General features: G+C 49.0%; 1 protein-coding gene across 3 annotated transcripts in view; it reads right to left on the bottom strand.

Moving 5' to 3' along the window:
- The window catches only part of KAZN (kazrin, periplakin interacting protein), a 1,031,394-nt gene that overhangs the window by 428,356 nt on the left and 587,868 nt on the right, over positions 1-15,170 (bottom strand). For all 3 annotated transcript variants that reach the window (XM_053575946.1, XM_053575943.1, XM_053575944.1), the window contains exon 3: positions 4,032-4,275. In XM_053575946.1, the coding sequence (XP_053431921.1) occupies positions 4,032-4,275 (244 nt within the window). The remainder of the gene's footprint in view (positions 1-4,031; positions 4,276-15,170) is intronic.

The raw sequence follows: 15,170 nt of genomic DNA, 5'->3' as shown, positions 1-15,170 counted from the left end.
CAAGCTAACAAAAGACTCCAGAGATCACACTACATTTTTTTTCCATCCTCTCTGCCATTTGCAAATTCTCTTTCTCAAAAAAGAGAAAAGTCTGCTTAGGAAAAAGAGAGCAGAGGCAGAATGAATTGGGAAGGGGACACCGAAAGACAGAACTTATTTCACAAAGCAACACTGTCTGGAGTCTCCACGACTCACACTGCCGATTCACTCCGAAGGTAATTTATACTCCATCAAAGAGTTTCCAGTGTTGGAGTAATGGTAGATAAGAGCTGTCAGACCCTTGGTAACAGCCTATTTTGACGCCTAGAGAGAAAAATGAAACTTGCGTGCATTTGCAGAAATTCATAAAGGTATAGGAAAATGACCCTTCCTCCACCCCACTCTCACAAAGCTGTAGGCAGGAAGCCCTCATACCCAGGAAAGATGGTAACAGCACCTCCACTTGCATAAGGATAGAAATACAATGATTTCCTTTAACAAATAACAACAAACAAAAGGCAGCAGGCATCTATCCCAGTGGGCATGAGTATTCTATGTTTTTCATAGTTAATACCTATTAGAATTGGGTACGATGATGCCTCCTTGTTTTATTCTAATGCATAGCAAAGCAACCAATTGAATCTAATATTAGTCATTCACCAGATAAAACATTTTCAGAGACACAAACTGCTGTATTTTCCCCTCAGAGAACTGCAAGCATCTTGAACACATTTTCCCAGAGATGTTAGGCTGAGGAAAACAGCTTAGAAATGTTACTTTAAACAAATCCCTTCGCTGCCTACCACCAACAAGACGAATTGGAACAAATGCTTGGCTCTGTTCTTTCCAAGCCCCCTTCTGTCCACCTGTCAAAGGCGGGGGTGACCCCAGCAACCCAAGAGGCAGCGTCCGGAGCTGTGAAATGCGCCACCCTGCATGGATGCCCTCCGCATGGTTTGCCAGCATCCTCATTAGGGCTCGTCCAACTCTCCTGCAGCAGGGAGAAATGAGATGGGCTTGCCGCCAAGCCTTCCTTCAACACAGATTCCGAAAGAAGATCCCGCGAAGTGCCGAAAGCCCAGATTTTCAGCAGTTCACTTTCTAGATTCTGTTACATAGCAACCACCCCAGCTCACAGAGGGTACTAACCAAGTTAATACTTTGCTTAAATGGCACACTGCATCAACCCTCTAGAAAAACTCTAGTGTTCTTCCTTGAAAGGCCATATCCACATCCCTACTGCCCGCTGTCATTCCTGCAACGAAGGAGCCAATGATGGATGGATGAGTTTGCTTACTTAGATAAAAAAAAGAATTTTTTTTAAATAAAAATGTTTGAAAATTGAGCTTACAATCTCTTGGTAGTGAGAGCCAAAGGTGACATTTCCCCTGTAACCCTTTGTGCTAATATTATTAAAAGTACATTAGCAGGCATTTAATATGTACATAATGTCCTTTACTTAAAAGACTACTTCTGCAGGTTGCATTTTGAAAGATGCTCCTTTCATTCAAAACCTGGATTTGAGGAGTGAGAACTCAATCACATTAAATGCTCTGAGGGGCTGGGGCCACTGAATCGCACCTACACAGACAGAATGAGAACACAAGACGAATTGGGAAGAACAGTCAGAAACTCTGAGGAGTGGAGCCTCTCTGAGCTTCCCTGAAGGTGTGTTATGAAGAGGCAGAAGGAAACCAATCAACCACGCTCTCAAATTAACTTGTGAGAATTCAAAGTTTCCCTGTAGGAAAATGAAAGCAATAGTGAAAAAACTACCAGATTAACTCTGCAGAAGGCCAGATGCTGCCACAGGCAGCTAAAAAGGAAAACAAAACAACCACCCCCCAAAACCCCACCAAACCCAAACCAAACAAACAAAAAACTCACAGAGGCTAAATGATGCAAAAAGTACATTATTAAAAGTACAGGCTAGAGGTACCGTTGCCGCAGATAAGTAAACCATACCCCTTTGGCTTTATTGACGGGGGGTGGGGGGGTGGGGAGGAGTGGGGGCTTGTTTTCTTTTCAATCATCACATCGGTTTGAATTCCCATCAATTTAGATGGCTATGCGGCCAACAAACAAGATGAGTTCAAACTGTTAACATTTTATTTTCTGATTATAAAATCACTAAGTGCTCTAGTAAAGGTTTTAAGAAATACCAACAGTGCAGGGAAGGAAAATCAAGAGCATCCTTCATCTTACCACCCACAGACAGCCACTGACAGGGACAGGCACGTTCCTAAGAGCATGAGGGAGCTCATGTGTTTTTAAGGATATCAAGAGATCCAAAAGCCATTTTCACAATCCTGTGCATTTTTGTCAGAATAAAAGAAAAAGCAAACAGCCTCCCATTGCTCTACTACCACAATTTAACCATCAGCAAGGATCTCAATTTCCAAGTTGAGTGTGTGGACATCATCGCTGCACTGACTTCCCCAGCATGCCCTGTCTGCAACTAGACCCAGGACTCAGATAAAAAGCCGCTTAACTTTTCTTTGGCTGAGAAAGGGGCAAACAGTGGGAAATAACCGGGCATTGTTCAATGTCCCTTACGATAGCTTTTGATTCTTTGCAAAACGCCAGTTCTTAGCTATTTCTTTAATGTTACAAGAGGTCCTGCCTATAAAAAGTAAAGCTTCAGTTCTTTGCCCTTTCCCCTTCCCCCCTCAGGTTCCAGTACCAAGCGAGCTTTCATATACAATGACATAGCAAGGGACAAATGACAAGAAGAACCAGGTGTCAAGCTTGAGTACCCGGCAGCATGCACCAGGACCACAGTATCTCCCTACTATTATGTCATGGCTACTTCCTTACCTAAGTACTCCCCCACTATCCCTAAGACTTGTGACAGGCTCCTCAAGTGCCAAGTTCAGATCCGGCTGGGAATTGGACATGAAGTTGGTAATGTTCAGGCTTCACATCTTTCATCAAAAAAAACCCACACACCTTCGCGAGGAAGACAGGGCGGAAACAGGGATTGCATTCATATGAAAACAGACTCTCTACGCTCAGGAGGCGTTGTTGAAGTGACACACACACCAGAAAATCATTTGGAGCCACTAAGCAATTGGTACCTCTATTCATGGAGGGACATGAGTACCCAAGTGGCCCTCACAGACTGGAGATTTTTTTTCTATCCTGTTCTGGATCCCAGCACTTTAGTGTACAATTCAAATGATTTTAATAACCAATGTTTCTTAAAGAGCAACTAGGGACAAAAAGGGAAAAAAATCGCATTGCCCTTTTACTTTGTGATCCACAGAAACCAAACATTTGAGGGATACCTGAAGCACCTGTATTCCTGGCAGGGAAAGGTTCAAAGCTAAATCGCTGTCACTGTCGGCACAGACCAACTGTCTTTTTCTCCCTCCTCCTCAAAACTGCAAAGCGTCCCTTTCAACACAGGCTCCTCGCCAGGATCCCACCACTCCACTTTTGAAGTCCACGATACCCCCCCCAGGAAAGTGTTCTCGGCGCTTATATTTGCTGGAGGTTTAAACTCCCTGCGGTGCAGAGCACATACTCTTGCACTCATACCACTGCCTGCACGAATCAAACAAGGCAGAAAATAAAGTCCAGATGCCACGGAGAGCCAGGGATGCAGCATCCGGGGAGAAAAGCGCACGCCAGTTCAACCCTCTACCTGGCCACAGCGGCACAGCCGGGAGCAGGAAAGAGGCTTCGGAACTGGGGGGAGGAGGGACTGTGGCATTCATCCCTGCCGGGGTGGGGGCAAAGGCCCGGACATGAAAAGTTTGCCACGGAGTGGGGGCTGCGTGCCAATGAAAGGGCACTTTCTGCTGCCGGAAGGGACCCGCCGGCTGCGCCTGGCTCACGCTGGCCGGGGCCGGTGTGACCGTGTGACCCCGTGCACACGCGCCCAGGTTTTCGCTAATGACAGCAGCCTGCAACTCCCAGCCTGGGAGCCGCGGTGGCCACCGCCGGGCTGGAGCGTTCCGAGCCCCGAGGTGGAGCGACGCGGCCCCGGGCGTGGGGGGCCCGAGCGCGCGGCCACCTCCCCTCCGCCCCGGGCGCCGGGCGGTCCCTACCTTGCGCGCCGAGCTGGTGGTTCTCCATGTTCGCTGCCGCCGAGTCCGCCGCCGCCGAGGCGCTGGCCGCGGCTCCCGGGCCCGAGCCGGGGCCGCCGCCGCCGCCGCTCAGTTCCGCCAGCCTCCGGTTGGTGGCCGTGAGTTCGGCTCGCAGGTTGGTCACCTCCTGGCTGGCCGACTGGACCGCCCCATCGATGCGGAGCGCGAGCTGCTTATTGTCTTCCATCATGCTCAGGATTTTGGCCTGGGGGCGAGAGAGGTGACAAAGAGCTGCATGATGCGCGGGGGGGCGCGCGGCCGGGCACCCCGGCTCTACCTGTTGGGTCCCCCGCGGCCCGGCTCGCCCGCGCCCCGACCCCCGGGCACCGGCAGCGCCGGCTCCTCGGGCGCAGGAATGACAGCGGCGCCTCCAGCCCGAGCCGCGGCGGTGGCGAGGCGGCGGGGGCAGGAGGAGGAGGAGGAGGAGAGAGCGGAGGAGGAGGAGGAGAAGGAGGAGGAGGAGGAGCAGCCCCGATCGCCGAGACCCCGGCGGGCGGGCGCCGAGAGCTGCTCGCAGAAGGACACCGCGCGCCGCCAGGCACTCTTTAAATGGAGCCTACCATTCGCCGCCCGCTCGGGAGGGGGCCTGCTCCCGGGGATGGGGGCTCCCTCCGCCTCCCGCGGCCCCCACTTCGGGGACACACCCCCCCGAGGCGGGGGCGGCGGGCAGCAGCCGGGTGGAGGCCAAGGTGGCGCTCTGGAGAGGAGTGGGGGGCGCGCGGGCCCAGGCTGGCCCTCTGTCCCCTCCCTGGAGCGGTGGGGCAGCCCCTGCCCGGCGAACTAGTGCCCCGCGCCGTGCTGGGGTGAAGGGTGGGGGCGCTGGGTGCTTGGGAGAGAGGGGGCTCGGCCGAGGGGCCCGGAGCGGAGCAGGGCTGGGGTGGGGTTCCGGGTGGGGGGTGGGCGCCAGCCTGCGCGGGCTCCGGAGTGGAGTTCTGGCTTCTCGGTTCCCTCAACCGCCTACCGGGGAACCGAGCTGGTGCACCCACGCCCGCCGCCCGACCTGTGCTGGCTACCTCCGGAGGGAGCCCGGTCTTCCCCTTGCTTGGGCCTCTGGCGCTCTGACCTCCCCACAGCCTGAGCCTCCGTGTGTGCACCCGGGTGGGGGGGCACCCAGCCTTAGCCAGGTCCTAAGCTTCTTAGCTGGGCTGAATATTGGCGGGGAGGGAGATGAGATAGGAAAGAACACGGAAGGCGTCCGTGGGGCGTCGTCCCTTTTGCCTGCCTCAGTTTACCCATTCCCCCTGCGCAAGAGAACTGAGGTAACTTAACATTAATGAGCCCCTTCCAGCTCCTCTTTCTGTCCCAGAGCACTCCCTGTCTTTGCTCAGTGAAATGGGGCCCTGGATTCCAGCCACCAGACCTTGTTACCATAGCAAGCTTCATTCCATGCAAATAGGACGATTTAAAACAGCCAATGTAACCCCTGGACTACAGCAGGCCACCGTTCCAGCTCAGTCAACCTTAGGAGCACAGCTAAGAGCACTTTGCAGAAGCAGTGGGGTGCGCCTGCAGGCGCAGAGGTGGTCTACCCTTCAGATTCAACAGCGTTTATTGCAAGCCTGTAACAACCAAGCCAGAAAATGCAGGCAATGTGCTTTTGTATCGTGGTCCCTTTGGAGTAAGGGTCAGCATTCCCATTACAAAGATGAGGAGACTGAGGCTCTGCACAGGGTTAAGAAGTTTACCCAAGGGTCCCACAGCAATCCGGTGACACCAGGACTGGAAGTAAGTAATCATCTGATCCAGGTTAGTCCTCCCGTGCCTTCAGTAGACCTTGGATGACAGATTTTTTCCCCCTCTTTTATGTAAAACTATAAAAACACTTGCCCCCTTCCCCTGTGACCACCAACAAGCTTTTGCAGGAGGGCAGGATTTGCTGGTGGTGCACCTTGCTGGTAGACACAGTTCTTCACTATCTACACAGCTCAGCTTAACGGGTCAGTGTGGACCAAACCCTGACTTTAGCCTCATTGGCACAAGCTCTGAGCAACTGGACCAACCTCACCCTTAGAGCTGCTTGGCATATTTATAATCCAGGAGTCAAGTTTCTCTGTTAAGCTATGGAGAAGCATCAAAACTCTAGAACTTTGTGGGTGTTCAGAATGGGGAAGGCATGGCGGATCCAACTGGAAACCAGCTCAGTGGTTCCTCCAGATTTAAATGGAGAATTACTGTACAACCCAGTAAATCCTCTCCTAGGTCTGTGTTCTAAAGAGTATGTCCAAATGTCTGTACACAAATGTTCACACCAGGACTATTCACGATAGTCAGGTGGAAAGACCCCAAATGCCTGTCAATAGATGAATGGGTGGATAAACGGATCGTGGTATGAACATACAATGGAATATTATTCAGCTATGAAAAGGAATACTGATCTTCCACAAAGCCTCCTGTGTGGCTGAAACTTGAAAACATTATGCCAAGTGACAGAAGCCTGATATAACAGGTCCCATGTTGTAAAGTTGTGTGACTCTATTCATGTCAGATATCCTGAATAGGTGAATCCAGAGAGAGAAAGCAGATGGGTGTTTGCTGGGGGATGTGGGGTGAGAATGAGAAATAACTGCTTAATATAAATAGGTACAGAGTTTTATTTTGGGAGTGACGAAAATGTCTCAGAGCTAGATAGAGGTGGTGGTTGTACAACATCCTGACTGTACTAAGTGCCATTGAATTGTTCCCTTTGACATGATTACATTTAAGTTATATGAATTTAACCTTAAAAAAAAAAAAAAAAGTCACGTTAGGCCAAGCATGGTGGTGCATTCCTATAATTCTGCCACTTTGGGAGGCTGAGGCAGGAGGATGGCTGGAACCCAGGAGCTTGAGATGGCAAGCTATGATGACATTACTGTACTCTAGCCAACAGGGTGAGACCTTGTCTCAAAAAAAAAAAAAAATCATTTTATGTGCAAATACAAAAAAAAAAAATATGGGGTGTTCTAGGGACAAAGCTGTGTAAACAATTAAGAGCAGCACTCTTTTAAAGAGCCAGGTGTGTGTGTGTGTGAGCACATGTGTGCCCAAACCTCTAGCACAGCACTCCTCAGAAGTAACAGTAATTTATCAGATTTCATGTCTCTCTCCACTTGACCGTGAACTTCCGAGCTGGGGAAGGAGTGGGTCAGGTTGCTTGTGGTGTTCATCTTTGTGTCCTTGAGGCCTCGCCTGTAGTACGCGCTCTGTAAATGAGCGCGTGGGAGCTTGTTTGTGCAATAAACAAACTGACCCCCAGTTTGTTACTCATTTTCTCCTCTGTGAGATTATTCCCACACACCAGAATCTTTAAACAAAACAAACAAACAAAAATCTAACAAGGAGAAAAGAAAGCAGAGACTCATTCCTTGGGTCCCTTTTCTCCTCATCTCTCTCTTTTAGGTTTCAAGAAACTTTCTTTAAAAACCCCTGGGGTGCCTCCCAGGATTTTAAAGAATTTTATTTTTTGAGTGTTTTTTTGTTTTCTTAACAGGAAGAAGGGGGCTTTTCCCAGCTGTGTCTACTTATGTTCAGGCGCACACAAAAGGACCGGATCTTAGATAGAAAGTATGAGATCAATTACCCTCTGAGGTGCCCTTGATTTAAACCAAAAAGGGCTTAGCTTTCTTGCTCCCAGCCTCTACCCCTGCCACCACTCCTCCCTGATCTCAGGTAAGAAAAGAGTCCCAGAATCTGTGACCCCACCCACTTGCCTAACACCCTACTGCAAGCCCGCTTGCCTGTCTGGCAGGGCTGATAGCATTTACCACCCATTTCTTATTTATTTATTTATTGCAGTTTTTGGCCGGGGCTGGTTTTGAACCTGCCACCTCTGGTGTATGGGGCCAGCGCCCTACTCCTTTGAACCACATCTTGAGAGATACATACAAATTTCTGTGGGAAGGATTTGAAACTTGCTTGCCCACAGCTTGCTCTCTCTGGGGTTCACAGCTATGAGGATTTGACAGTGCTATGGGTTCTGTTTTGGGGTCTTCCCCTCTGCATGTTCCCAAAGTAACCCCCACCTTACAAGGTTGTTATGTTAAGAACCAAACCAATATCATCCCATTGTCACTGCTGCCATCACGCACACCCAGCCAGACCCCATCCATCCAAGGCTCAGGCATTGGTCCACGTGCGGTTACCAGCTTCCACCAATATGTGCCAAGTGTCAGATCTTTCTGAGTAGCGGAAGTAAACTGTGCTATGCACCTTTGGTGCCCATCAAAGCTTGCCTGGGCATTTTGGAAAGTGCGAAACCAACCTCCCTATAGCTCAGAGGAAGGAAATTCCTAACAAGAATCAAGGCAAAGAGCCTAACCCACTGCTGACAGCCCAGCTTTATGCACCTCCCTTCCCCCATAAATAGCACAACCTTATAATCTAATGTCCAAACTGGGCCACTTTTGAGAGTGAAGGAGGGTCCTATGAATAATTAAGCCAGGACAAGTGGCATACATTGAAATGGCCCCAGGAAACCCAGTATATACAGTCACTCTACTTGACAAATTAATTAAGTTTTTTGGTTCTAGGATGCAAACAGGATCATTTGCTCCAGCCCCCTCCTTGTTCACAGACAAATAGAGACCCAGATTCAGAAATGGACCAAACAGCCTTGTTGACAAAAGAGCTGGGAGGGTTTAAACCAAAGTTTTAGGCAACAACCCAGCTGATACGTATCCTATGGCATTGTCTTGCTAGCAGGTGAAGAGCACGCGTGTGTAATCCGGCTACTGCCCCTTGCTCCTTATATGCTCTTGCTGCTTAATTCTTTCCTGCCCTCGGGGCTTTTGTCTTTTCTCTTGCCTTTGCCAAGAATATTATCCCTTGCCTCTCTGCATCCGATTCCTTTTCATCCCTTAGATTTAACATTCAGCATTTACTTACTTCTTAACATATGTCTCCACTGACCACCGTTTTGTTTATTTATTTGCTAATTTGAAATACAGACCGAAGGATTTGAGAGATGAGTTACCATGAGTTTGGCTCATGGAAGCAGAGGTCTTTAAACCCCTGATACTGGGGTTGTTGCCAAAGCAATCCTGCTTATTCTGCTTTATCTTGGATTCCATGGAATTCCCAAGAATAAATGCCCTTTTCTTTAGAAAATTTGATTATTTCTGTTGCATGCAGCAAAACGCCCTGGCAAGAACTGCACCGTCCATCTCCTAGGCTGCACGTACCCACTAGCCAGACCAAGAACCTTAGGAAGGCAGGGTTTGGGTTCTGTTTTTCCATTTGCTACCACTGCCTGGTGCTTAATAGATGTTTCACCAAAGAGTTTGTGTTTGATCAAACAAGTCCCTCTCCCTCAACCCACACAAATTCATAGTCACAAATATTCTCACTTCTCTCATTAAAATCCTTCTTATAGGCAGTCTTCCCCAGGAATTAGAGTCACATCTTGGTTTTGCAAAGTACTTTCACAGCTCTCTTCTTATTTTATTCTCAAAACAACTTCTCTATGCAGAGGAGGTACAGGAATCTGCATTTGCCAGATTAAGGTAATGAGATTCAAAGATCAAGTCTTTCCACTTCTTACACTCACACATATTTGTTGAGGGGATGTGCTGTGGGCCAGGACTCCCGTACCCCCACATGTGATGCTCTTTCTCTGTGACTCAGTCAGGGACACAGTTTCTATCTCAGAAACTAGAGATGGCATCTATGCACTCCTCCCTGCAAGGCTCAGTGCATGGTCTGCAGGGATCCATGCCCAGGACGGTGTGAAAGGGCAAGTCTCAGAGAGAAGCCAGCAAGGGATGGGCTTCTTGATCCAGAAGTCGGCACCCGAGAGATCCTGACGCATCTTTGCCTTGACAGGCGGCTGCCCATGGGAGCTGGGGAGATACCCATGGATGCCAAGGTCCCTCCTCCTCCAGTCTAGCTTAAAAGGCCACCTTCTGCAAACAGTGTCCCCTCCCAGGCTCTGCGAGGCATGCCTCTGGACTTCAGGATGGTTCCAGTATTTCTCAAAGCCAACATGAAGATCCCCTGGAAGATCGGGAATCCCCAGGAGATGCATGTTAACATGTAGAAGCCCAGGGCCCCGCCAGAATCTCTGGGGCGGTGCCTGGTGTCTGATCTGAATTTGCAGCAAAGTGCTGAGCAGGGTCTGATGCACTTGTGAGGTTTAAGATTCACCACCCCACACACCCAGGGTGGATGCTCATGAAGAAAGCACTGAGCCTGAGTGTGAAATAAGTCAGCGCTCGGGCCTTCCGAGCCCCAGGAACGGTGTCTGGCCTGGCCTGTGTCTCCCCCGCCCCCTTCCACCCGAGAATTACCCTGCTTCTCTGCAGATGGATGCTGTGTTTGTTCAAATTGTCACATGTGAATCTCGGCCAATCTAGGAGGTGTAGCTCTTATACATTTATAAGACTTTGACTTTGGCTGAGTGGATTTGAACATATGCTCTGGGGAAAAGGGCAGCACATCTCCAGACAGCAGTCGGGACTCAGGGCTGTGGCTGAAAGGCCTAGGAAGGGGACAGAGCCCTGGAGAAGAGCATGCAGGTGGCGGGACCTCCACAGCTGCACCATGGGTCACCCTCATAACCACAGCATGAAATGGAAGAATGGAAGAAAAAAAAAACAGTGGCAACATCATGGGGCTTAAGGAGACAGCCTGCAGCTACAAGGTGGGAATGGGGGTGTGCTGGTGTTGATTAAACATATATGGGTATGCACAGACCCATCAACATATATCAGTGTGGACACGAGTGGCTAGTGTGAAGAATGACACGCTAGCTGCTACTGACTTCCCAAGCAATCTCTCATCTAAAGCTGGGCAAGTCGGTCAGGCGCGTCTCTTCCGTGTATGTGTTTAACTAACCCAGTTCTTTCTTGTGCATTTTTCATTTGCAAATAGTTCTTTAAGAATCACGTCTAATTCAGCAGCTCCTATGTATGCAATTGATAAATATTAAGTAGATGCACTAACCGCAGACACACACATAAGCATGTAGACTTCACTTATCTGTTTCTTGGCAGAACTGCCGTTCCCCTTTCCCCCCTCCTTGAATGTTCCTTGGTTTTTTGATGTGTCACGCAAGAGAGGATGTGGACCCGAGCCCGTGGCTCTGTCACTGCTTCTTTGTGCGTCTGTGAACAACAGCAAGAGCCACACCAAATACAAGACCCTGAGACAAATATTTCCACCTGTAGACATCCATCACTGCACCTCCAAAGAAGGGGCTCGACCCCCACGCATTTTACCCAACCTCCTGTCCTTTTATGCAGTGGCTACGGTTGTGGGGTGGGCACTGTTTAATTCTCCAGCCCTTTCTGGAGTCATCTCTGAGCGGTCCCCCCACCCCACAAAGCTAAAGGGGGTAGAGTCAAGTCTTCCAGCCACTCTCACATGCCCTTGGTCAGCTCCGACTTCCCAGAATGTTAGTGAAGGCGCCTCTTGACAGCCTACAAGCAGGACAATCCATGGTGTCATCCCTCCTCCAGGGAGCAGGGAGCTTCAGCGCGTAGGCTCTAGAGCTAGTTAGACATGGGTTCAAGTTCAAGCCCTAGCTCTGTGACATGCAATGAATTACCTAACATCTCTGAGCTTCAAGTTCCAAATCAAGAAAATGGGGATGATAGGACTGCCGACTTCACAGACTTGTCGAGGAATTAAATGAGAGCGCCTGTAAATCATTTGGCAGAGTGCCTGGTGCCTAGAAAGAACTCAACAGATGCTGTGGATACAGATGGCAGAGACGAAGCTCAGGGTGCCAAGGATGCTCGTGATGAAGGCGGTGACTGTGTGTGTGGTAGTTGTACCAATGGCTCGTTCTCTGGGCATCGGCTGTGCTCTGCCACTGCTCTCGGACGTCCACTAACTCAGGCTGATTGCTCCCAGCACTGAAGATACCATTAGGAAAAAAACTCAGGCTCAGGAGGTTTGCTTGTGCTCACCCAGCTACACAGCAGCACAACCAGGTTCAAATCTGGGTGCGTACATTCTAAGGGCCCAGTCTTTCTCTCCTTCTTTCTTTCCTAGTCCTCACAATTCTTGAACGTGGTCTTATGCCTGTACACATCAGTGCACAGGGGACCGCCTGTGTTCCTTCTAACCCGGTGCCCCTTTATTCTCTGCAAAAGGCTCAGATCTGACATGCAGCGGGGACAGGAGCTGCTCCCTTGTGGCCTGTGCATTAGTTATTGCAGCCCCTGGGGACCCATTTGGTAAATGAGTTCTTTTGGTTCATAAAATGGTACCCCAGTGGCCTGAAATACGTAACAGACCTACCTTAAATGGGTAATTTATCTTTTTCCTCACTGGTAGTATTATTATTCCGGTGATCTCTACCCTATAAAAGTTGTTTCTTAGGCTTTCTCGGGGAGATCTAGAGGCATTTTTTAAACAGAAGTACATTGCATTTGGTGAGAAGCAGCATTTCACAAGCATGGGGGTTTTCCAGATGCCTTTATTGCCAGATTTTGCTGTAGGATCCTAACATCCCTTGATGATTCTTCACAGAGGGCTCTCAGGCCCGGCAGCATGTACTCCCCGTTTTCAGAAATCAAGAGCAGCAGGTACAGGGAAGAGTCTTAGATCTTGCCCCTTGAGCCAAGATGTACCCTATGCTTCCAGCACTAAAGTGCCCTGGGAAAAATGTTTATTAGCCAAATGGCAACTTAGTATGCCAGGAAGGCCTTGTACCTATGACCGTCTGCCCTCATATTGAGAATTAGCTGTCCAGTTGTTTGTATAATTAGAAGAGAGATATTTTATTCCACCATCAACTCCTTGAGATAATGTGTCTCTAGCCAGTAAGGTGCAAAGTTGTCTTAATCGACTACCCCTTTATTTGTTTACCTGCCTTATTTTATGCTGGGGAGACGTAAAACAATTTCTAATTCAATATTGGGAAGCGCACAGGTCCACGTTTTTAGCTGCGTGTGCTGTTCAGGAGGGGGCTGTTTTTGCTCATGGTTACGTCAGCATCCTTAGCCATCTTAGTAGCGAGATAGCGCTCCCACACCTTTCTCCTGGATCATCTAGCTACCATGATTTTTCCTTTTGAGAAAAAAACAAGTAGGAGATTTCGTTTAAGATGGAGGGAAGTGGGGCTGAGGAAGCAAGGGAGGAACTCCTGCCTGCTTCTCAACAGGCCTTTTCTGGTATCCAGCACCCACATCCGCAGCCACCTGGGCCCCTCCACGCCCAGCCTCTCAAATCGCTGGGATAACAAGCATGTGCCTGTCTGTCTAGTCCGTCCAGGCTCTGAAACAGCCATCCTGCATGCAAGATGCTTTACTCTATGGAAGAAAAGAGACCGAGCTGGATTCCTCCCCTCGCCATCGAGGAGCCCCGAGGGTCCTGCAGAAAGTCACATTATAAGGCTGGAAGCCCTAGAGCTTCTAGGCAGGTCCATGTTCTTGTCCGTCATTCATTAGGAAGCATCAAACCAAAGTGTGAACTTAAATGTCCCCTAACAGACAGACCCGTCCTAGGCCTTAGCTAGCTTAGGGCATCTTTGTGCAAATTAGAAAGAAATCTGTCCCCTCCCCCCAGGCAAATGTAGCCCTGCTTGCCAGCAGGCACAGACTCAGAGAGGGAAGCCTTGGCAGTCCTGGGTGTTAGCTCCCTGTGCAGTTAAGCAGGAAATGCTCACAAGTATCACTGATCAGGTGGATTTTCACCTTCCTGGCTCAGAGGGTATCTATACTCAACTAGGCTCTATTTCTAAGCTCTTTTTGTCATTATTACTTTAGTTCAAAGTTACACATACTGTCACAAATCTATATACACCTGTCTATGAATGAAGCTATTTTATATTCTTCATTAAATTTCAGTGACAGTATAAATCTTTTCTCTCCAAGGTCTTCTGAACTGTCTAAGGAGAGAGTCTAAATGAGCTGGTACATCCAAAATCCAGTTTTGCCAGAGAGTGTGTGTGGAAGGGATGTTATAATCACGAGATGTGCCAATGATTCTAGTGGGGTCTTTCATCGGGCACAGTGCCAAGTACTTAATGACCACCTATGGGGAAGAAGCTACTATCATTATTCCCCTTTTACAGATAGAGAAACCGAGGCTCAGGAAGGTTAAGTAACTCACTCAGGGTTCTGATGGCGAACAACTCAGACTCAGATCTATGGGATGCCCATGGTCCCCTCTTTACTATCCTGGATGGGCCTCCTTACACCCAAACTTGACATTGGGATTGCTGAAGCAAATAGTGTCAGAAAGACGGGATCCGTATACACAGGCAGGCTGAGGATGGCGTGGAGTAATAAACCTTTCCGGGGAGGTGGGAGGAAGGGGAACAATGAATAAATGCAAGTATTAGTCTTCTGCTCCAGGGGAAGCTGTGCCATTGGGAAGAGCCCTGAACATCCTAGGCGGTGCTGTGGTTCCAATAGCTTCAGCAGCACCAATTTCCTTTATGCACAGCCCCAAGTTTAATCATGAGCAAGGGAGAAACACACATCACCCGATGTGGACTTTAGAATACCAGATCTGGGCCGGACCTCAATACCCAGTCCACGTTCATTGCAGGTGAAACTGACATTGGGGGAGGGGGAGACAATCTGCCTGGCCCTGATGACCCACCCAGGGAGCTACCATACTGAACTGTTGTTATGATTTCTTGTATGTTTTTGTAAGTGAGCACATGACCATGGGAGGAGCGTTCAGTAAACATTTGTTGAACTGTATTAAACTGTGGTATTTGGTTCTTCCTTCGGAGGGGCACATCAAAAAAAAAAAACCAAACTGGCTCTACTTCTGATCCTTCTGCTGTGAAAAGCTTCCAAACTCTCTGTGAGGTGAAAACCTTCCGAGGAAGCATTCCTTTGATCTTACTCACACTTCCTTTCCTTGATAGCAAACTTGGCAACAGACCCTCCCAGAAATTAATAATCTAACCTAAAAAAAAAAAAAATCCTCTTTGGTTATCCCAACCACTTAAAACAAAAGAAACGAAATATTTCCTATAGTGTCTCCCCCTCTTCCTCGCAACATCCCCGCTAGGCAACAGCTGTGTCTGTTTAAAATTGATTTTGATCTCCCAGGAAGGATCTGGTTTCTCTGCACACAGAGCTGCCGGTGGCTGGAGATGTTATGTGCAGCTCTGAGGAGGTGTTGGGGTTCAGCTGACTCTGCTGTAATTCTAACAGACCA

This window comes from Nycticebus coucang, chromosome 22 (genome assembly GCF_027406575.1).
Source record: "Nycticebus coucang isolate mNycCou1 chromosome 22, mNycCou1.pri, whole genome shotgun sequence".
Taxonomy (NCBI): domain Eukaryota; kingdom Metazoa; phylum Chordata; class Mammalia; order Primates; family Lorisidae; genus Nycticebus; species Nycticebus coucang.
The sequence above is the reverse complement of the archived record's forward strand: the minus strand, read 5'-3'. Positions and strand labels throughout refer to the sequence as shown.